The 24212-nt window shown below is 42.4% G+C and overlaps 1 protein-coding gene across 1 annotated transcript in view; it reads right to left on the bottom strand.

Annotated features, from left to right (window-relative positions):
• Positions 1 to 24212, bottom strand: part of COL20A1 (collagen type XX alpha 1 chain) — a 204453-nt gene that overhangs the window by 116665 nt on the left and 63576 nt on the right. The window contains exon 19 of the mRNA XM_087720870.1: positions 871 to 1016. Coding sequence (XP_087576996.1) covers positions 871 to 1016 — 146 coding nt within the window. The remainder of the gene's footprint in view (positions 1 to 870; positions 1017 to 24212) is intronic.

Below are 24212 nucleotides of genomic sequence, written 5' to 3'. Positions count from 1 at the left end.
GAAGGGAGGGGGAAAGAGGGAGGAAATGAAGGAAGGAAGGAGAAATGAGAAGGAAGGAAAGAGTGATGAGAAGAAGGGAAGGGGAGGGAGGGAGGGAGGAAGGAAGATTTTTAGAAGGGAGAGAGGGAGGATGGGAAGGTGAAAGTGGGAAAGGAAAGAAGGAAGGAGGAATGGAGGGAAAATGGGAAGGAAGGAAGGAAGGAGAAATGGAAAACAAGATAACAAATGAGAAGAAGGGAAGAGGAGAGAGGGTGGGGGGAAGAGAAATGGGAAGGAAGGAAAGAATGATGGAAAGAATGCAAGGGGAGGGAGGAAGATTTTTAGGGGGAGGGAGGGAGGAGAGATGGGAAGGAAGGAAACACAGATGTGAAGAAGGGAGGGGAGAGAGGGAGGGAAGGAAGGAGAAATGGGAAAGGAAAGAGTGATGGGAAGAAGAGAAGGAGAGGGAGAGAGGAAGATTTTTAAGGGAGGGAGGGAGGAAGGTTGGAAGGGAGGGAGGGAAGAAGGAAGGAAGGAAGGAAGGAAGGAAGGAAGGAAGGAAGGAAGGAAGGAAGGAAGGAAGGAAGATTTTTAGAAAGGAGAGAGGGAGGATGGGAGGGTGAAAGTGAGGAAGAAAAGAAGGAAGGAGGGATGGAGGGAAAATGGGAAGGAAGGAGGAAAGAAGGAAGGAAGGAAGGAAGGAAGGAGAGAAGGAGGGAATCAGTCAAGCAAGCAACTAAGCAAGCAAACCAAGTCACACATCGCTCTCATTGCTAAATATCTCCCTGATTTTGCCCAAGGATATTTTCCATCTAAATCCCTACTTCCACTAAATACCGAACATTGAACCCATGTGATGGGAACTGGGTCTTGTGTGACCATTCTGCATACCGTTTCCTGCTGCTTGCTGTGACTCCGTTCCGGACTGTAGCTGATCCTATAGTGCTGAACTGCCGCATCAGGAGGAGTCCAGTGAACCCGAAGGCTGCTGGGGGTCTCCGAATCCACATAGAGATTTGTGGGTGGGTTCTTGGCAGCTGAAAAGGGAGAAAATCCAGGAGAGCAATCTTAGGGAAGCGAGAACCAAACTGTATGAGAAAGAAAAAGGAAAATCTTGGGGGTGGAGTCAAGAGAGATATTAGTCTGGAATCACCACATTCCCACAAACAGCCTCAATCCAAACCATCTTGAATTCCATTAAATCTTAAATACAAGATAGTCCTCAACTTACGATCGCAACTGAGCCCAACATTTCTGTTCTGAAGTGAAACATTTGTTAAGCTTTCTCCATTTTACGACTTTTCTTGCCACTGCTGTTAAGGGAATCACTACAGATGTTACATTAGTGTTCTGACCCCCTCCTCCGTCCAGTAACGAATGCCGAGACAAGCTTAACTGGAATTGCACAGCACTTTATTAACAGGAAACATAAACCTTGGTGGTTCAAAGCCAAGCACAACAAACAGATAAGAACCTTGGCACAACTCAGACTTCGACAGAGACAGATAACAGCTTCTCCAGCATTAAGAATGAAGTTGAATCCTGCAAATCAGACTCCTCCCCGAGTCCCTCCTTAAATACAATCTTGAGAGGAGCCTAATTACAACCAGCTGGATCCAATTATCTTTTGCAACTGCGTAGCTGTTCTCTCTGTCGATCTGCCCGGCATTGCCGGGCATCCAGGACCACCTCCCTTGTCTCCTCGTCACTACTCCAAGGCCTGGCGTCATGAGCACACTCTCTTTGGCTCTCACTGCTGCTCCATGCTTCAGGCACCTCCTGGTGGCCAACCAGCCTCTCTGCGCCCTGCTCGGAGTCAGAACCCTGTCCAGGGTCCTCCACCTCTTCCAGAGCCGACTCATAAGGCCCCTCGCTGTTGGAGTCTGTTTGCAGCTCCAACGGCTCCTGCTGGGCCACAACACATTAGTAACACGCTTGTTAAGTGAATCTGTCTTCCGCATTGGCCTTGCTTGTCAGAAGATCACAAAAGGGGAATTACATGACCGAGGACCCTATAACCGTTACAAGTATGAGTTAGTTGTCTATGGAGATTCTCAGTCATTCAGGTCCTGCTTGTCCCAAAGGTGCTTTTTTCAAGAGGCAACCGGACTTTCTGGGTTTTCTTTGAAGGCATTTTGCTTCTCACCCAAGAAGCTACTTCAACTCTGACTGGATGGTGAGGAATGGAAATCAGTTACCAAGTGTTTGAATATTGATCGCATGACCATGGGGGTGCTAAAATGGCCGTAAGTGTGAAAAACATCACAAGTCGCTCTTTTCAGTGCCGCTATAAATTTGAACAGTCACTAAATGAACTATTTTAAGTTGAGGACTACCCACAGTGCCAATTTAATGCTGACCATTTGTTAACTAGATTCTTGAGTATAGGCAAAGGTCATATTCAGCCGGTTCGGACCGATTCGCCCGAACTGTTAGTGGTGGGCCTGCCTAGGCGCCCCGGCTCTATGGCGTCCTATTTAGGCACATTTCTTTAGTCCGGGCGCATGCGTGGAAGGCACATGTGTGAGCAAAATGCATGCGCGGAAGGCCGCACTCATGCATGGACAAGGTGCAGGCGAGCGAAGCAAACATCCGTGTGTGCGCTCACATTTGCAAACCATAGGGAAAGTAAGTGAATACCACCCCTGAGTTTAGGATAAATAAATAAATCAGTTCATTTGGAGCTTAATGTTTGGTTTGGATTCTTTGCACCTGGCACAAACCCTTCATTTATCCTAAGCCTTTCTTCAATTCTCCTTTTACCCTTCCTACTCTCCCTCTAGGGTTGAAATGGCTTCATTTTCCAGTTGTAGGAAATTAATTTAAGAGTATTTCCTACTAATCTCCATCAGTAGAGATCTTTGGCCGAAGACCCAATTCCATTATCTGTTTGGAGACAATACAAATTTGCTGATTAACCGTGCAGCCAATAAGACATCCAGGCCCAGACAAATAACGCAAATCATTTTTATCGATGGCGATACTGATTAAAAATAACCCCACGGAAAATGTGAAACGGAATTTATACTCTCTTGGATAATGTTACGAGCTCCCCTTGGAACCTTGGAAAATAGAAAAGGATTTTGCAAGGACCGCAGAATGTCAAATGAGAAAGTCATGAACCCCCCTCCCCACCAAAAAAAAAATATTCAGAGAAGAAATACTATGGGATTTTGCACAGCCAGAAACATTGCATTCCAGAATGGGACTAATTTTCCCTGTGGCTCTTCTGATTTTAATTACACTGATAATAATTTTTATGGTAATTGCATGAATTTCATGCTCATGCTTTATGTATGCGTTTTGTCTTGAGGTTGGAAGTCACCCCCCAAAAGCAGAAAGATAAATGCAATCATTGCCACTATTCTGAAGTGACCGCGGGGGACGACTTCCAAATAAATTCAGGAAAAGAGGACCCTGTTTCCCCAAAAATAAGACCTCCCTGGATTATAAGCCCAATTTGGGGGGGTTGAGCGCATGTGCTAAAATAAGCCCTCCCCAAAAATATTGCAGCACAGCAGCAGCCAGGAGGTGACCACACTCCTCGCCTTCTGCACCTCAAAAATAATAAGACCTCCCCCAAAATAAGGCCAAAAACTTATTTTGGGGGTCAAAAGAAAATAAGGTCCTGTCTTATTTTCGGGGAAACACGGTAATAAACTGATATAAACTATTACATGTGGGTCAAAAATATGAGGCTCTTGTATGAAATAGGACAGGGGAGAAACTGAGGCACGCAGACGGGAGAAGTGAAAATGCCTTGGCACATAAAAAACAAATTACTTTTTAAATAGATTTTTATTTAATTTTACCCAGATTATCATGGAGAAAATCTACCTACACTGATGGCAAGTAACCAATCAATTATAAAGCTTTCCATTAAAACATGATTTCCCTGTTAGAGCCTGAAGCAAAGAGAGGGCATGAAATAATGATTTTTTTTAATGAACAAGACCAACAGATTCAATTAGGAGAATAGGAGGACAAAAATGGCAAGAAGAATGAACATAGCACAGGTAATCCTCGACTTACAACCATTCATTTAGTGACCAACGTTACAACAGCACTGAAAAAACTGTGTTTTTCGTACTTATGGTTGTTGCAACATCCCCATGTGATGGAAATTCAGACACTTGGCAAGTGACTCATATTTATGACGGTGGCAGTATCCTTTTGCCACCTTGTTGACAAGCGAAATCAATGTGGCCTCCAGATCCACTTAACAACCCTGTTACTAACTGAACAACTGCTGGGGTTCACTTAACAACGGTGGCAAGGAAGGTGGCAAAATCGGGCAGATTCATTGAACAGTCTCACTTAGCAGCCCAAATTTTGAACTCAGCAGTGGCCATAAGTCAAGGACTACCTATGCTCAAATCCCACTTCTTCAAATATTCGCAGTTTTTCAATCTCGCCGATGGGGTACAAGATCCTATTTTTCATTCCAGGCAGTCATATCAAGAATGACCCTTAGTTTCCGGATTCAGTGGATTCAATGATTCAGTGGATTCCGAAGTTGGAAATCATCAGATTCCAGATATAGGGAAACCTTATAGCCATGTTATAACTAGACACTCATTCTTATATTGGACCGTTGTATCTGCTAGTGAGTTTGATTATATCTTTGTATAGATTTGGACTGCCCTTGAGATAAATCTGGTGGATTTGCTGCTATAGGTGATCCTTGATTTACGATCACAATGGAGCCTAACATTTCCGTTGCTATGCAGGACGGTTTGTCATGGAATTGCGCAGATGAAATTGGAGACACTAAAATAAACTTGTGTTATCATCCTGAAAGTAACAACACAAGATACTCAGGAAGATCATGGGGTAAATTAAACAGTATACAGTATACAGGTAGAAGAAAAAAGGCGGGGAAAAGGGAAACTCCCCCTTTAAACCCACGGCAACCAATCATAGCATAGATTTCATCAAGCATGAGTCAGCACTCTCTAACTTAGGGGTGGGGAACCAGGGCCCTTTTGGACTTCAACTCCCAGAATTCCTGAGCCAACAATGCTGGCTAAGGAATTCTGGGAGTTGAAGTCCACAAGTCATATAGGGCCCATAGTTTCCCCATCTCTGCTCCAACTAATCAATTACAACTGTGTGTTCTGGTCTATTGTACACTGTAAATTCTAAATTCAATATCCTAACACAGTTGTTTTGTGTGTTTTTTTTCCAAGCACCAGGGAAATCAGATGATCTGGGCAGTTTGAATGAATCTAAAGATTTATTACAAGCTGAAACCAGGGGTGAAATCAACTTATCTTCGCTACCGGTTCACAAATGTGAGCACGCGCCACCTACGCGCATGTGCAGAGTGTCAAAAATGGGACATGATGATCTCCAGGCGGGTGGGCGGAGCCTCCTGTCACCACCCCGACCAGTTTGCCCGAACTGGATAGAACCAGCTGAATTGCACCACTGGCTGAAACTCTCTACAACAGTGTTTCTCAACCTTGGCTACTTGAAGATGTTTGGACTTCAACTCCCAGAATTCCCCAGCCAGCTAATGCTGGCTGTGGAATTCTGGGAGTTGAAGTCCAGACATCTTCAAGTGGCCAAGGTTGAGAAACACTGCTCTACAAGAACCTGAACTACTAACAGTTAAAGCAAATTGGCGGTAGATAAGCATCAATTGAATTCTTGGTGGGTTGGACTTGGATCTCTTGTGAGCACAAAAGGATTCAAGACTGATTACATGTTTGACTCCCACCCTCAGCCTGGTCCTCTCCTACAATTTTGTCTGATTTTACAACCTTTCTTGCCACAGTTAAGCAAATCACTACAGTTGTTCAATTAGTAACCCGGTTGTTAAGCGAATGTGGCTTCCCTCTTGATTTTGCTTGTCAGAAGGTCACAAAAGGGGATCATATAGATCAACTCTATATGCCCCACGGAGACAATTTTCTAAGTCAGCTATACTAGCTTGAATACCAGTTCAGTTTTTAAGGTGAAAATAGGGAATTTGCTTCGCTTGTTTGTTTGATTTATATATCGACCCAATTTCACATAAGTGATTCTGGGCAGCTTACCATCAAATAGATCAAAACAATAAAAAAAACACGAATAGAAAATAAAAATAAAAACAGAGCAGCTGAAGTGTCATTTTTTAAAAAAACCAACAAAATGGTTGGCTGAATCACATAAACAGGGAAAGTGTCCAGGAATGACTTGGAGGTAAACATTAAGACTGCCCTCAAAAAAGTGGGAGACTTTCTTCTCTAGCAATTAAGTCTACATTTGGAAATGAGCTAAAAAAAAATATGAATGTGATTCCTGTCTAGAAGACCATTAAACTATCTCCTCATCCTCTTCCCCCTCCCCCTCCCCCTCTCCCTTCCCCTCTTCCTCCTCAAAGTTATGATTCTTGCTCTTCTGGCAGCCTCAAAACATTAAACTAACATTGCAATTGTCTATTTGGACAATTCTATACTTGGGTGGTGGGACATGGTGGCTGGGTGGCTAAGATGCTGAGCTTGTCGATCAGAAGGTCAGCAGTTCAACAGTTTGAATCCCTAGCGCTGAGTAAAGGAGTGAGCTCCCATTACTTGTGCCAGCTTCTGCCAACCTAGCAGTTCCACAGCATGTAAAAAATGCAAGTAGAAAAATAGGAACCACCTTTGGTGGGAAGGGAAAAGCGTTCCATGCGCCTTTGGCATTTAGTCATGACGGCCACATGACCATGGAGACGTCTTCGGACAATGCTGGCTCTTCGGCTTTGAAACAGAGATGAGCAGTGCCCCCTAGAGCTGGAAACAATTAGCACTCATGTGCGGAGGAACTTTTACCTTTTATACTTGGGTGAGTTTTCGAATAGTGATGCTGGAGAAGAATGCCTTGAACTGCAAGGAGATCCAATCAGTCGATCCTAAAGGAAATCAACCCTGGCTGTCTTTTGGAAGGGCAGATCCTGAAGTTGAGTCTCAAATATTTTGGCCACCAAATGAGAAGAGAGGAGTTGATGGAGAAGAACCCGATGTTAGGAAAGACGGAAGGCAAAAAGAGAAGAGGATGACAGTGGATGAGATGTTTAGATAGAGTCATCAGCACTTTGAACATGAATTTAGGAAAACTCTGGGAGGCAGTAAAGAACAGGGGCGTTGGCATGCTGAGTTAAACATGACTTAGAAACTGAACAACAACAAATGTTTGGGTGGCAAATTGCATCCAATCAGACAATGAACCAAAATGTTTTTAGGTCTAATTTTGGGGAAAAAATGGCCATTACACTTCAAGTTCAGACAAGGCCATCACTCTTTCCAAGAGGAGATACTTCACTCAGATAATAAAGATAAAGGTAAAGATTCGTCTCGCACATTTGTGCTAGTTGTTCCCGACTCTAGAGGGCAGTGTTCATCTCCATTTCAAAGCCGAAGAGCCAGTGCTGTCCAAAGACGTCTCCATAGTCATGTGGCCGGCAGGAGTAAACACCAAAGGTGCACAGAATGCTGCTACTTTCCCACCAAAGGTGGTCCCTATTTTTCTACTTGCATTTTTACGTGCTTTTGAACTGCTAGGTTGGCAGAAACTGGGACAAGTAACGGGAGCTCACTCTGTTACGTGGCGCTAGGGATTCAAACGGCCGAACTGCCGACTTTTCTGATAAAAAAAGCTCAGAGTCTTAGCCACTGAGCCACTGCATCCCTCACTTAGATAATATGTATCCACAACAGAAACATCGGTATTTGCATAGCCAAGAGAAATCTCAGATTGTTATGTTGAGCCTGAATCGTCCCTCTTCTTTTCTGTGTCACTGAAGCCAAACCAAAAGTTTATTGAGCATATTTTCCTCCAGGCCATGGATACTTTCCAAGACACCGTGGAGAAGTAAAGGATGGCAACTGATCTACTCATTCGACTACCACGTAGGAGGCCCACAAGTTGTGTCAGCAGCAGAATTTGACTCAAATGTCTGTGTCCCTAACATTTCGAATGTCTTTTTTTATAGATAGATAGCTCCTGATACATTTTTTTTCTTTACAAGAATGTGTTTCATCTCTAAAGTATGAATACAGAATAACTCATAAGAGACTTTAGAGGTCTTCTAGTCCAACACCCTGCTCAAGCAGGAGACCCTATTCCATTTCAGACAAATGTCTGTTCGGTCTCTTCTTGAAAACCTTCAGTGTTGGAACATTCACAACTTCTAGAGGCCAGCCATTCCACTGATTAATTGTTTAATTGACTCACTATTTTGTGGCAGCCCCTCAAATCCTAGAATACTGCTATCATATCACCCTTCTTTCCATTAGACTAAAAAAAGTAAAGGTAAAGGTTCCCCTTGCACATATGTGCTAGTCGTTCCCGACTCTAGGGGGCGGTGCTCATCTCCCTTTCAAAGCCGAAGAGCCAGAGCTGTCCGAAGATGTCTCCTTGGTCATGTGGCCAGCATGACTAAACACTGAAAGTGCATTGAATGCTGTTACCTTCCCACCAAAGGTGGTCCCTATTTTTCTACTTGCATTTTTACATGCTTTCGAACTACTAGGTTAGCAGAAGCTGGGACAAGTAACGGGAGCTCATTCTGTTACGCGGTGCTAGGGATTCGAACCACTGAACTGCCGACTTTTCTGATTGACAAGCTCAGCCTCTTAGCCACTGAGCCACTGCATCCCTTTCACTTTCACTAGAGTAGACGTACCCAATTCCTGCAACCATTTTTCATATGTTTTAGCCTCCAGTCCCCTAATCATTTTTGTTGCTCTTCTCTGAACTCTTCCTGGAGTCTCAACATCTTTTTTTATAATGTGGTGACCAAAACTGGATGCAGCATTCTAACTGTGGTCTTATACTAAAGCTTTATAAACCGGTAGTAATACTTCACGTGATCTTGATTCTATCCTTCGGTTAACGCAACCTACGATTGCATTGTTTTGCATTGTCTACTAGGACTCCAAGATCTCTCTCACTGTTACTGCTATTGAGCCAGGTTTCACCTAATCTATACCTGTACATTAAAAAGATGCGGTGGCTCAGTGGCTAAGACGCTGAACCTGTCGATCAAAACGTCGGCGGTTTGAATCCCTAGCACCACGTAACGGAGTGAGCTCCCGTTACTTGTCCCAGCTTCTGCCAACCTGGCAGTTCAAAAGCATGTAAAAATGCAAGTAGAAAAACAGGAACCACCTTTGGTGGGAAGGTAACAGCGTTCCGTGGGCCTTCGGCATTTAGTCATGCCGGCCACATGACCACGGAGACGTCTTTGGACAGTGCTGGCTCTTCGGCTTTGAAACAGAGATGGGCACCGCCCCCTACAGTCGGGAACGACTAGCACGTATATGTGAGAGGAATCTTTACCTGTACATTTGGTTTTCCTTGCCTATCTGTAAATCCTTACTTTTCTCACCATTGAATTTCATTTTGTTAAATTGAATTTTTGTAAAGTTCAGTACCGGTCCTAATCTTCCGCAAAAGAATTTCTCAGTACCTTATATCCATTCTCCTTAGGTAGTACATTTTAGACGCCATGCGGGCTAATAAAAATAGCGTTTTTCACTTCTTCCTTTGAAGTTCAGGAACATAAATAAAAAGTGGATACATTTCCCTCCTTCTCTCCTCCAGATGGGAAATGTGGAGGTGGAGGCAGTGATTCAGATCCTTCTCCATCTTGGGCATCTTCTGTAGGAGGAGAGGATGTAACAGTGGGGGGCTCTTTAGCTTAGAGAAAACTTGCTTAGATGAGATCTGATTGATGTCTAGGGTGAAAACACTGGCAATACATGGCAAAGATATTGTGAACAGGAAGCAATCGTTCTCATTTCCCACAGTAGCAAAACTAGAGGCCAACAAATCCAGCTGTCTAGAAAAAGTTTTTAAGTGCATAGGATTTTGGGGGGGTGACATATATCCTTATGATTATATATTGATATTGATTGTTTCCTGATTGTTTGTTTGTACCCTATGACTAACATTAAGTGTTGTACCTTATGATTCTTGATGAATGTATCTTGTCTTTTTATGTACACTGAGAGCATAGGTAATAAAAACAAATTCCTTCTGTGTCCAATCACACTTGGCCAATAAAGAATTCTATTCTGTTCTATTCTATTCTATTCTCTACTTATTCTGTTCTATTCTCTATTTCTTATTCTGTTCTATTCTCTATTTCTTATTCTGTTCTGTTCTACTCTACTCTATTCCTATTCTATTCTCTACTTCTTGTTCTGTTCTGTTCTGTTCTGTTCTACACTACTCTATTCCTATTCTATTCTATTCTCTACTTCTTATTCTATTCTGTTCTGTTCTGTTCTACTCTATTCCTATTGTATTCTATTCTCTATTTATTCTATTCTATTGTATTCTCTACTTCTTATTCTGTTCTGTTCTGTTCTGTTCTGCTCTACTCTACTCTATTCCTATTCTATTCTCTACTTCTTGTTCTGTTCTGTTCTACACTACTCTATTCCTATTCTATTCTATTCTCTACTTCTTATTCTATTCTGTTCTGTTCTACTCTACTCTATTCCTATTGTATTCTATTCTCTATTCTATTGTATTCTCTACTTATTCTATTCTGTTCTGTTCTGTTCTACACTACTCTATTCCTATTCTGTTCTATTCTCTACTTCTTATTCTGTTCTGTTCTGCTCTACTCTATTCCTATTCTATTCTCTACTTCTTGTTCTGTTCTGTTCTACACTACTCTATTCCTATTCTATTCTATTCTCTACTTCTTATTCTATTCTGTTCTGTTCTACTTTATTCCTATTGTATTCTATTTTCTATTTATTCTATTCTATTCTATTCTATTGTATTCTCTACTTCTTATTCTGTTCTGTTCTGTTCTGTTCTGTTCTACTCTATTCCTATTCTATTCTTATTCTATTCTGTTCTGTTCTACTGTATTCCTATTGTATTCTATTCTCTATTTATTCTTTTCTATTGTATTCTCTACTTCTTATTCTGTTCTGTTCTACTCTATTCTACTCTACTCTATTCCTATTCTATTCTCTACTTCTTGTTCTGTTCTGTTCTACACTACTCTATTCCTATTCTGTTCTATTCTCTACTTCTTATTCTATTCTGTTCTGTTCTACTCTACTCTATTCCTATTTATTCTACTCTCTATTTATTCTATTCTATTGTATTCTCTACTTCTTATTCTACTCTACCCTATGTCACCAACTGTGGGTCCTTGGTGATCTTTGAGCTTGGAGGTCATCAGTGCCCCAGATTATGGAATAGGCTGTCCCAAGATGTGGTGTTGGCTTTGAAAGAAGACCAGATCAATTCCTGCAGAATATTTCTCTCAAGGCCGCTAGCCTTCAGGCAAATGGTAGCGTAATTCTATGTCCTAGAATACACAATAACAGAGTTGGGGGAGACTTCTACTCCAAGCCCACTGCTCAAATCGAAGACCCTATACCATTCTGGACAAATGATTCTCCAGTCTCTTCTTGAAAGCCTCCAATTGATGGAGCACTCCAACCTCTGAAGCCATTCCACTGATTCATGGTTTTCACTGTCAAGAAATTTCTCCTTCACTCTAGTTGGATCTAACTGGATCTTGGTTGAATGTCAGTGACAAAGGTGACAACCAGCACCTTGAATTGCACCCGGAAGCAAATCGGCAACTGGTGCAGTCCCCGCAGGGGAAGTGATACACATGCACACCAAGGTCTACACAAAACCAAGCGGGATGCTGCATTTTGCAACAACTGGAGCTTCAGGCAAAAAGGTGGTTCCGATGATCAGCTGGTCCAGCCCACCCGCATCCACCCTATCCTGTCCTATATTTCCTTCTTTCTGGCTCAGCTGATTCACGTAGCACAGCTGATTTCTGTGCCTCCGCTGTCCTACTTACATTGGGGGCGGGGGGGAGCGATCAGTGAACCCGGTTGTTAAACTGGTTGCAGCTCACCACTGGGTAGCCATCTATCTTTCCCAACATCAGGGTCTTCTCCAATAACTCCTCTTTTTTCCTTTGGTGCCCAATGTATTACAATAATACAATAGCAGAGTTGTAAGGGATCTTGGAGGTCTTCTAGTCCAACCCCCTGCTTAGGCAGGAAACCCTACACCGTTTCAGACAAATGGCTATCCAACATTTGCTTAAAGACTTTCAGTGTTGGGGCATTCACAACTTCTGGAGGCAATTTCTGTTCCACTGATTAATTCTTTGAACTGCCAGGAAGTTAGGTTTAGGTTTAGGTTTTATTAGATTTATATGCCGCCCTTCTCCCAAGGACTCAGTTCTAAGTTGCTTCTCTCCTTGATCAGTTTCCACCCATTGCTTCTCGTTCTACCCTCAGATGCTTTGGAGAATAGTTTGACTCCCTCTTCTTTGTGGCAACCCCTGAGATATTGGAAGACTGCTATCATGTCTCCCTTGGTCCTTCTTTTCATTAAACTAAGACATACCCAGTTCCTGCAACCGTTCTTCATATGTTTCAGTCTCCAGTCCCCTAATCATCTTTGTTGCTCTTCTCTGCACTCTTTCTAGAGTCTCCACATCTTTTCTACATCGTGGTGACCAAAACTGAATGCAGTATTCCAAGTGTGACCTTACCAAGGCATTTGAGCTTCAGTTTCTAGATCTTGTTCTTCCAAAGGACAATCAGGGTTGATTTCCTTTAGGATTGATTGATTGCGGTCAAAATTCATTCTCTACCCCAAGCTTTGAAAATCCCATTACATACAGTAGGTATGTTAGTCATCTCCAAGTTGCTGAAACTTTTGTATTTTTTTTTTGCAGAAGAACACCTTTGAAAGCTAGCATCATTTATTTTTAAATGTCAATACTTCTGTTTTGTAACCACTGTAATAAACACTCAAAACACACACGCTGAGGCCTTCACGAGTGCGTCTGTTTTGCTTGCTAGTTCAATAAATCCAAAACATCTCCCTCCCTCCTTCTCCCACCACAGGGAGTTTTCCAGTTGGTATAATTTATTTATACCACATATATTTCCAGCCAGGTGGTGGAAATGTTTACTTCTGATCATAACAGTTTTCAAAGCAATATGGCCCAAAACTACTAACGATAATTGGTTTGCAAGGCACGCTCATAAAACTATTTTGAAGCTCAAAAATAAGCAAAAGGAAAAAAAAACAGAACTATGTCAGAAAGAAGGAATACCTGGTGGGATAATATTTTGATAGGACAAATAAAGTTTGATAAATAAATAAATATGCATAGTAAATGCAGTAAAACGCATTGAGAAATGTGCAGCTCTATACTTTGGGGAAACAAAACAGCCACTTTATAAATGCATGGCACAACATAGGAGAACAAACCTATCAGGACAAGATTCAGCTGTCCATCTGCATTTAGAAGACAAGGCCACTCTTTGGAAGCAATGTCCACATTTTGGACAGAGAGGACCGCTGGTTTGAAAGAGGGGTCCAAGAGGCCATCTATGTCAACATTGACCAGCCCTCCCTCAACAGAGGGGGAGAGATACGACATTACCTATCTCCAGTCTACAACACAGTCCTTTCAGCAGTTCCAAGAAGGCTCCACATCTATTTGCGCCACTCAGGTGACCCTGAGGACAGAGATAAACCTTCAGGTGTCCTCCAATAGATCTACCCAACCACATTTCCATCTATTCTAGCAAAGGGAATAAACCAAGACCTACAGCCAAAGAGTTGGTTTTCTTCCACGTTAATCTAGGAAGATTAGAAAACCACGTGGTGCCTGGTCTGATCCAAGATAACTCAATTTCCTGATGAAAACTTAACAGGAAGTAAACAGAGATGAGATAATTTCTCTGCACAATTGGCACTGTAATATCCATGCTGGAGAATGCCTAGTTGCCATGGTGTCCTTGCTTGAAAACCTTTAAGCATTAGAGGTTTATTCTACCTAACAAAAGAGAGCCAGTTTGGCCTAGTAGTTAAGGCACCAGGCCAGAAACTAGGAGATGGTGAGTTCTAGTCCTACCTTAGACATGAAAGCCGGCTAGGTGGCTGCAGGCCAATCACCAAGGGACCTTGCGTTCTACTCAAGACTATGATTTCTAGTTCTGTCTTAGGCATGAAAGATGACTGGGTGACTTTGAACCAATCACCAGGAGACTGTGAGTTCTAGTTCCACCTTAAGGCTGAAAGCTGGCTGTGTGACTTGGGCCAATTATGAGGAGACTGTGAGTTCTAGTCCCAACTTAGGCATGAAAACCAGCTGAGCAACTTGGGGCCAATCACAAGGAGATTGTGAGTTCTAATCCTGCCTTAGGCATGAAAGCCAGCTGGGTGACTTTGGGCCAGACCCTCCAACCTACCTCACAGGGTGGTTGTTGTTGTGGGGAAAATAAGAAGACAAATAGGTATGTTCATCACTTTGGAAAAGGTCTTAAACAAATAAAGAGAGGGAGAATCAGAAATGTTATCAGTTCTCTAGAGCCCTCTCACTGTGCACCTTCTTATAATTAATTTCATCCCAGTGCAGCCATGCTGATCTAGTTTTGGACAAGCTTCACTTTTAATGAGTACCTTCAATAAGCATGTTTTCTCCTGAAAGAAACCATGAAAAGAAATTTGAAATTGTACTGCCTCCTACCGAGGGCCAGGTTTTTAAACTAATTCTATATGTCAATCCTGAAGCTGACCTGGCTGAAGCCCTCTTGAAAGCTTCCTGTTGCCACACTGGAGCTGAGGGATGGGGAGGGAAGGGGGATTTGAAATAGCTGGGATTTTGTAGCCAAAACAAAATACTTTCTCTTGGGAACCAAGGACATTCTCACACCTGGTCAGAGGAAGGCGGAGTGATGTCACCAAGCAACCAGACACCACCGTGATTGGACCATGTGACTGATTGTTTTGAGAAAGTGACAAACTTTTACTTTTAATTAGGTGAAAACCGTGGGAGTCTTCAGAGTCGGATTTTCACCAGATCTGTGCCAATATGATATATCTAAAAAAGTTATTCTCTGAGGAATCTAACTGCCTCGGAGTTTTGCTTGCTATGGGTCTATTACTTGGAATCCTGACACTATAAAAATATGTTGCATCAAAACTCTGCAAGGGATAAAAATCCTTTCACCCTCCAACATTCAGTCAGAACTGAAGAAGCTTCTCGGAGGAGAAGTGAAACAGCTTCAAGGAAAAATTTAAAAACTCCAGTTGCCTTTCCCCAAAAAAAAAAAAAGCATTTTAGGGACAGCCATGACCTGGATGACTGAGAATCCCCATAGAATCCTCCACTGTGTATTCTGTAAAAAAATTTCACCCAAGCTTGGACAGACTCTGCCATTTTTCAAAGGCCTCCCAAAAAGAAGCTGATAATGTTTTGGTGGGAGTTTTTTTTTGTTATAACCAACAGTTTTAGAGCAAATTGACAATTATGGAGCTACAAATCAAGATTTCATTCGGCTGAAGAAAAGGTTAAGTGACTCGTGGGTGGAAAGGGTTTCTGTGATGTGGTTTGAATTGCTGGTATGTCCCTTCCAAGGAGAAAATAATAATCATTTCGAGATGTAAAACCATAATTTATTGCTTGTTGAATGTTCTCTTTTGACAGAAGCCAACTACACACTTTAGCTGAATAAAATCAAGATCAGGGGACTGGAGGCTAAAACATATAAAGGAATTGGATATGTCTAATGAGAAGAAGGACTAGGGGTGACATGATAGCAGTTTTCTAATATCTAAGTGTGTGCTACCAAGAAGAGGGAGTCAAGCTATTCTCCAAAGCACCTGAGGGCAGGACAAGAATCAACAGATGGAAACTAATCAAGGAGAACTCAGGAGAAATTTCCTGGGTGGCTACTCTTCCAGTTTCCGGTGCTCCCGTGTGCGTGAAGACTAGCTGGCTGGCAGCAAGACTGTTGGTGGCGCAATACTGGAAGAAGGAAAATTTGCCTACAACTCAAGAATGGACATTGAAAGTTACAAACTTAGCCGAGATGGCTAAAATATCGGCATATCTTAAAGACTCACTCAAATGAGAGATATAAACGAGACTGGAAAAAATGGATTGACTATATACAAAATAAATATGGGACCAAGAAATTCCAGTTAGCTTATGCTTAAGATCAGAAATGATTTAAATTGTTTAAAGTTGGTTCAGCAAGAAGAAGCTAAGGTCAATGTAGAATGTTATTAATTTTTTTTATTTCTTTTTTTCTCAATAGATTTTAGACTGTGTTTGTTAGAAATCTATACCGTGTACGGGTTCTGGGAAGTCGGGGGGGGGGAAGGTGGAGGGGGGTTGGGGGAGAGGGTGGAGGGAGGGAGGGGTATATATTAGGCTGGACAAGAATTTGGTGGTAAACTAGAATTATTTTGACATACAAAAAATTGTACTTCGATGTCTTACTGATTGAGGAATGATGAAATGTTTGCCTTAAAAGAAATAAAACAAAGATCTCCAAGGTCAAGACTAGCTGGCCGGCGTGCCATAACTGGGCGACGGCTTGCGTGCGCGGAGAGATGGTGCTGCGTGAAACTTCCGGCACGTAGGTTCACCACCACGGGTATACAGCTTCCTGCCTGAACAGAGGATTGGACTAGAAGACTAGAAGACCTCCAAGGTCCCTTCCGACTCTGTTATTCTGTTAAAATAATCTTTGCTACCCATAAATAGCACATAAAGAGCCGAGGTGGCGCAGTGGTTAAATGCAGCACTGCAGGCTACTTCAGCTGACTGCAGTTCTGCAGTTCGGCTGTTCAAATCTCACCGGCTCAGGGTTGACTCAGCCTTCCATCCTTCCGAGGTGGGTAAAAAATGAGGACCCGGATTGTTGTTGGGGGCAATATGCTGACTCTGTAAACCGCTTAGAGAGGGCTGAAAGCCCTATGAAGCGGTATATAAGTCTAACTGCTATTGCTATTGCTACTGCTACTTTGCTGACAGAATCTGCAATGAAATGAAACACTAAATCAACTCACCGTCTACCAGGCAATAAGAGCAGAACTGCTCTGAAAACGCTCAGGGCTAGAAAGCATTCAGATCTGATCTTCAAACCAAGAGGTCTTGTGTGTGACAGCTAGTGATAATCTAGACCTGGGGTGTCCAACCTTGACAAAATTTAAGACTCGTGAACATCAACTCCCAACACAGCTGGCTAAGGGATTGTGGGAGCTGAAAACCACAGGTCTTCACGCTGCCAAAGTTGGACACCACACAAGAGTTCCTGGTTTGGAGAAGATTGACTACCCCAAAAGATTGAATGCTGTCATAAAATCAAAAGGTAGTCTGGCAGAGGATTAGTTTATAGGTGTGCATCTTTAGGCAGCCACATTATTCTAATTTTAATTGTTATTTTTCCCCCTTAAAATTTTCAGCTGAATTGTACAGCTTATGTGGTATATATAGTAAAGGTTGAAAAAAAAACTGCAGTGATTTCTCTTGACCTAATTTTTTTTACACCTTAAAAACATGGTTTTTTAAACAGCAAAGTGTAGACTTTCTTTAGCCTATCTACCTGTCTGTCTGTCTGTCTGTCTGTCTGTCTATCTGCATCTGTCTATGTCTATCTACCTACCGGTACCTACCTATCAGTACCAGTACCTACCTACCTACTTACCGATATCTATCTATCTATCTATCTATCTATCTATCTATCTATCCATCCATCCATCTATCTATCTATCTATCTATCTATCTATCTATCTATCTATCTATCTTCCTATCTATCTATCTACCCACCTACCTACCTACCTCACTATCTATCTATCTATCTATCATCTATCTATCTATCTATCTATCTATCTATCTATCTATCTATCTATCTATCTTCCTATCTATCTATCTACCCACCTACCTACCTACCTCACTATCTATCTATCTATCTATCTATCTATCTATCTATCTATCTATCTATCATCTATCTATCTATCACTATCTATCTACCTACCTACCTATCACTATCTACCTACCTACTTACCTATCACTATCTATCTATCTATCTATCTATCTATCTATCTATCTATCTATCTATCTATCATGTATCTATCTATCTGTCATGTATCTATCTGTCTATCTATCTATGTATCTATATCTCTCTACCTGCAGGATTTTTATACGACAGCAATCATATGATTCTGGGTGATATGGATTTCTTCCAAAAAGCAGGGAAATTTTTTTGTAATTTTGTTTCCTACAATCCTGAACATTTGAACTGAATCTTTTCGTCTTTTTTTTTTCCTTCCCAACATTTCAGCTATAGGTACAGATTAAAACCCTAGAGAGTGTTAGGATACGAGGGTTAGAAGGGACCTCCAAGGTCATCTAGTCCAACCCCTTCCTTCATGCAGGCATCCTCTATACAAGCCCCAACAGGAAAACCCAGTCCATTTACTGTAAAACCTCTGCTGTTTTAGGGAAATTAAACAGCATCTTATAGTCAGGAAAAGCGTTCGGCTTGAATCTCCTTCCTTTAATTTGGTCTTTGATCTCCGTTTCACTTCACCAGAGTTAACTATTGCCTCTACTGGCATTTACAGCGGCTGATTTGGCAAACCAGAGCTGTCTCAGATTGTGGGTTGTTGTTGGTTCTATAACAGCTCCTTGTTTCAGGTGCACAAAAACGGAGAGGTGGGGGAGTTAATCCTGATTAAACACGAGGCACCAAGAAGCCTATTAAATGGACCGTATTTCATGTCCTGCCAGCAGACCAATTAGCCAGGAGCTACTAATTAAGAAAGAAGGCATTTTTCCTAACCTGGCCTCCTTATAAAAAAAAACAAAAACAAGAAGCACTTTCTGCTGTGTGGATAAGAAGCTGGCTGGCAAACTGTCCTTTGATTTCTGCAAAAGTCCTTTTGTGAAGGGTAAAGCCAAACCTTTCTATCCATCCATTCAGCTGCTTGTATCCCTCTGGATACTAAGGCCAAAGGGCCATTGCAATTGAGGTGTTTGTCAGAGGAAGATAAAGTCACTTTCAAATGGTCATTCCCAGAGCAAGTACCATATTTTTTTGGACTATTGGACGCACCGGTGTATAAGACGCACCAAGATTTCGAAGAGGTAAGTAAGAAAAAAAAGATTTTGGTCCTTCCCGGGCCCCGGGAGCACTCTGCAAGGTTCAGCAGGGCTGAGGGAAGGCAGCCACCATACTGGAACGGTGCTTTGGAGGACCCGCCCGCCCGCCCTCATTCCTTACCTGTATTTAGCGGGGCGGAGCTGCAGCCGGTGCAGCTGGAACGTGTTTGCAGTAGTGCCTCCCGGTTTTATTTTATTTTATCAATTTTTAGTACTCCTACTGGATTCTTTTTTATTTAATTAACACTTTTTGGTGGAGATAACAGCGTGGAACATAATACAAACAAAAACTTTTGTTGCTGCCGAAGAATTAAATAAGCATGGGAAAAAGAAAGAAGAGAGGAAAGGGAACGGGAAGGAAAGGAGGAAAGGAAAAGAAAGGAGGGAAGGAGAGAAGGAGGGAGGGAAGGAAGGGGAGTGGGAAAGAAGAAACAAGGGAAGGAAAGAGGGAGGGAGGGAAGAAGATACCTAACCTTTGATGTCTGATTTTGATATTATGGGAATGTCTTGAAACACAGTCAATTGTAAAGCGAAACAGTGGATGTTGTATTGTCTTTTACCAGTTATTGGTTGTTGTATTTTTCTTTTACTAATAAAAATACTTTAATTAGAAAGAAACGCCATGGCACCAGCCCAGGATCTCTCCCTCCAGTGAAGAAAGCAAAACAACCAAGAATTGAGGAGCTCTTTGGTTGCAAGAGATCTGTAAGTAAAATTAACCACCACCACCCCCATCTCCAACAATCTGGAGAGATTAGAACAGGACCGGCAAAAAGATACGGCAAATCAGCATTTACTAGACTTTTCCGATCTGGTGGGGGGGGGGGACAAAATGAAAGCCAGCTCTTATCACAAACAACTAGTCCAATAATTTCCTTTATGGCGCCTAAGTTAAAGACTAAAAAGGCAAAGAACAACCAGATAATTCAGAGTATGGAGAGTTTACCCTGGGAAAATTCAACCGAGTTTATGGCAAAGCAATGCCTTCTCACAGTGCAAATGGTGGTTTCAATATTTTACCTGTATTTAAGCCAACCGGGCCATCTGCATACACACATGCAGCGTACGGCGCCTGCGCGATGCTCTGCTGAGCAGCTGGAGCATCACAGGGTGGTGGGTGCGCATGCGTGCACAGCGCGCATGCCTGAGGTGGATGCCCGGCCCCGTCGCAGTGTACCAGTTGCGACAAGATCCGGACCCCCCCACTGATTCACTCCAAGATTAATCTAAGATCAACAATCAAGTAAACAGCACCCCAATCAAGGAACTTGCAAAGAAGCCCAACCAACGAACCTCTAAGAATATCCCAGGCCAAGCCACCAGTGTTATGCATTGTATCTAGTTGTCAGTTGAAGTTCTCAGTCTGGTCCTCTGTTGGAGCGGGAAAATACTCTCTCCTGATTGGTTGTGGGCCAATCAGCTTCCCTATAAAAGGAGCTGTGTCAGCCAGAGAGAAACAGTTGCCTCACAGGCAGTGTTGAGTGAAGAGCTGTTAGAAGTCACTCAGGCCTCGCCTCCATTTTCACCCAGAACATGACAGCCAGAATATAAACTGAGATCAAACCTCACTCCTTACTAACCGTGATGATGCGTGGCACGACAAAACCGTGCTCCACTAAAGGGCGCCCGATTAAACCGCGTCGCTCACGTCATCAGCAGGGCAACAACAGCGACCGCGGGGAAAAAAGGGTGCTTTAAATAGCGCTTTGAAAGCAAGCCGATTCAAGTTAAGGTAAGGGTTAGGTTTAGGGTTAGGTTAAGGGTTAGGGTTAGGTTTAGAGTTAGGTTAAGGGTTAGGGTTAGGTTTAGGGTTAGGTTAAGGGTTAGGATTAGGTTTAGCGTTAGGTTAAGGGTTAGGTTAAGGGTTAGGTTTAGGGTTAGGTTAAGGGTTAGGTTTAGGGTTAGGTTTAGGATTAGGTTTAGGATTAGGTTTAGGGGGGTTAGGTTTAGGTTTAGGGGTTAATTTTAGCTTTAGCGTTTACAGCGTGCTTTTTTCGTCACGCTGTGATGACGTCAGCTACGCGGTTTCGTCGAGCGCGCTTTAGTCGAACACGGTTTTGTGGTGGAACCGTGATGATGTTCCCTAGTTGGGTAATGAAACATCTGCAAGGGAAAACAACTAAGCTCAGAGATCACCAAAGACTCTTCATTTTAACCCTGAGGTACAAATATTCTCCTTTAGTAGCGATCAATAACTCCGTACTCTACGTAATAATCTCCCAGATGTATCTTTTGGCTCTTGAATACTCTGTAGGAAAACAATACTTTGATCCCAACACAGCGTGGAAGAAATGCAGAGAAATTGCTTTTCTCGGGATTAACGGCACAGTAAATTAAAGCAGCTTTTAAATTGCAGTTGCATCTAGAGCATAGGTAAGCAGAAGAGAATTCCCATAGATTCACAGGGTGAACCATAGGAATGGAGAAGGGTTGGAGAAGACCGGAGACTTCGTCACCTCCAATTTCCTGACAGCTGAAAAAGAATGTAGAGATGATCTTAGAATGGAGGTTAAGTTAAATTAAGTTAAATTAAAGAAGGTGAAATGCCAACTAAGTTGGTGATAGAAGCAAGATCATCTAAAATGTTAATACCATTCTATAATGCCTCGGTCAGGCCACACTTTGAATACTACATCCAGTTTTGGTCGCTACGATGTAAAAAAGATGTGGAGACTCTAGAAAGAGCGCAGAGAAGAGCAACAAAGATGATTAAGGGACTGGAGGCTAAAGCATATGAAGAATGGTTGCAGGAATTGGGTATGTCTAGTTGAATGAAAAGAAGGACTAGGGGAAACATGATAGCAGTGTTCCAATATCTCAGGGGTTGCCACAAAGAAGAGGGAGTCAAACTATTCTCCAAGGCACCTGAGGGTAGGACAAGAAGCAATGGGTGGAAACTAATCAAGGAGGGTAGCAACTTAGAACTAAGAAGAAATGTATTGATGATTAGAATAATTAATCAGTGGAACAACTTGCCTCCAAAAGTGAATGCTCCAACATTGGAGGCTTTTAAAAAGATGTTGGATAACCATTTGTCTGAAGTGGTAGAGTTTCCTGCCTAAGCAGGGGGTTGGACTAGAAGACCTCCAAGGTCCCTTCCAACTCTCTTATTCTATTATTGTTTTTAAAGTGTCATAAAGAAAAGGGAGAAGCTATTCTCCAAAGCACCTGAAGGTGAGACAAGAATCAATGGATGGAAACCAGAGGTGGTATTCAACCAGTTTGGACCGGTTCTCTCGAACCGGTAGTCGAAATCGCGGGTGGGCTGCCCACCCGCCGTGGCTCTATGCCATCCTATTTAGGATGTTTTTGACATCGGGTGCATGCAAGGAAGGCGCATGTGTGAGCAAAGTGCATGCACGGAAGGCCGGGCGCATGCATGGACTGGGCATGTGCGCCCACAAAGCGAGTGGGAGCACGCGAAGCAAACCCGTGGTAACAAAATGTGAAACCCATCGCTGATGGAAACTAAGAGCCAAGGTGGCGCAGTGGTTAAATGCAGCACTGCAGGCTACTGCTAGATCAGCAGTTCAGCGGTTCAAATCTCACCGGCTCAGGGTTGACTCAGCCTTCCATCCTTCCGAGGTGGGTAAAATGAGGACCCAGATTGTTGGGGGCAATATGCTGACTCTCTGTAAACCGCTTAGAGAGGGCTGAAAGCCCTATGAAGCGGTATATAAGTCTACTGCTATTGCTATTGCTATTGCTAATCAAGAAGAGATCCAACCTAGAACTTAGGAGAAATTTCCTGACACTGAGGACAATAAATCAGTGGAAGGACTTGCCTCCAGAAGCTGTGGGTGCTTCAAGACTGGAAGAGTGTTTAAGAAGAGATTGGACAAGCCTTTATCTGAAATGATATGGGTTTCTGTTAGGAATATAATATAAAACGGTTGGGTTGGCAATATATGTAACAATGTTGCACTTGTTGCTTTAAATCATACTGTAAAACGTGATTGGTTGCTGTTTTCCTCAATCGGCCATAAGAGGGAGCCAGAACGACTGTTAGCTCTCTGTTTGTTAGATGCTGGGCTGATCTGATCTGAGTGTTTTCGAAGCTGGCTGTTAGAAAGTGCCATGAGCTATTGTAGGTTTTACGACTGCTAGCAAACTTTGTGTACTGGACTGTTTATATGATGCTGGACTATGTTATTTGGATTACCCCTTAACTGAAAGACATTGATGACTTTCTGTCTTATCCGTGTATGACTTGGACTGTTTGATGGACTCTGATATCTCTATTTCCACGAAAGTAAAAGCCTATTTAAACTGCAGTGTCTCTGTATGCTGGTTTGTGTGTTCTCCAACAACACTCTCACAATGCTTCGCTGAACGTACTCGCTCTCCCAACGGGGAGCTTACCTAACAGTTTCCCTGCCTGAGAAGGGGGTTGGATTAGAAAACCTCCAAGGTCCTTTCAATTTCTGATATTCTGTTACTCTGTTAAAGTGAAAAGCATAAGAAAAAAATCTTTAAAAAAAACTCCACCTTGATTTTGTTTTGTATGAGACAAGAGAAACACTGCCAAGATTCTGTTATTCTTCTGGAACTTTGCTGCTCTATATGTTGACAGCGTTAAAAATATTTTATGCCCCAAAATGGAAAGATACTTTATCTACTACAATGGATGAATGGCTGGAAAACAAATTGATGGAAGTAGCAAAGATGGCTAAAATGGATGGTTTTAATCAAAGAAAAGAATATATAAATTTTCTTTCTACTTGGAAACCGCTTCTGGACTTTGTGCTTGGGTTGGGAGGGGAAATGAAACTTCGACTCTGGGTTTCCCTTACTTAACAACTGTCTTGTTTAGCAACAGAAATTTTAGGTTTAATTGTGGTAGTAAGTCAAGGACTGCCTATAACTTTCATTTCAATACAGGTAGTCCCCAACGTATGATCGGTTGTTTAGCAATCATTTGAAGTTACAATCTACCTGAGAAAGGAGACTAACAACACAGATCTGAAGTTTCAACGGTTGCTCCGCCCACCCAGACGGTCACATGACTGCACTTCATGTTTTTTTCAACATGGGCTACATTTACGGCTATTTGAAGCATCCTGCGGTCACATGCCTGTGATTTACAACCTTTTTGGCCCAAAACTGGCATTTATTTCTTCCTTTGGGCAAAACCACAGCAGAGTCCGCAATGGGTTTGCTTAATGACCATCACTGTTCACTTAACGACATGGGTGTTCGTTTTACAACTGCCCTGTCCACATAATGACCGCTGCAAAAAAGAAAAAAACCCTTGTAAAATTGTTTTACAAAAATTGTAGTTTACAACCGTAATTGGCAG

This window comes from Thamnophis sirtalis, unplaced genomic scaffold, assembly GCF_051295495.1.
Source record: "Thamnophis sirtalis isolate CommonGarterSnake01/CBP01778 unplaced genomic scaffold, rThaSir2_p1.2 scaffold_7, whole genome shotgun sequence".
NCBI lineage: Eukaryota > Metazoa > Chordata > Lepidosauria > Squamata > Natricidae > Thamnophis > Thamnophis sirtalis.
The sequence above is the reverse complement of the archived record's forward strand: the minus strand, read 5'-3'. Positions and strand labels throughout refer to the sequence as shown.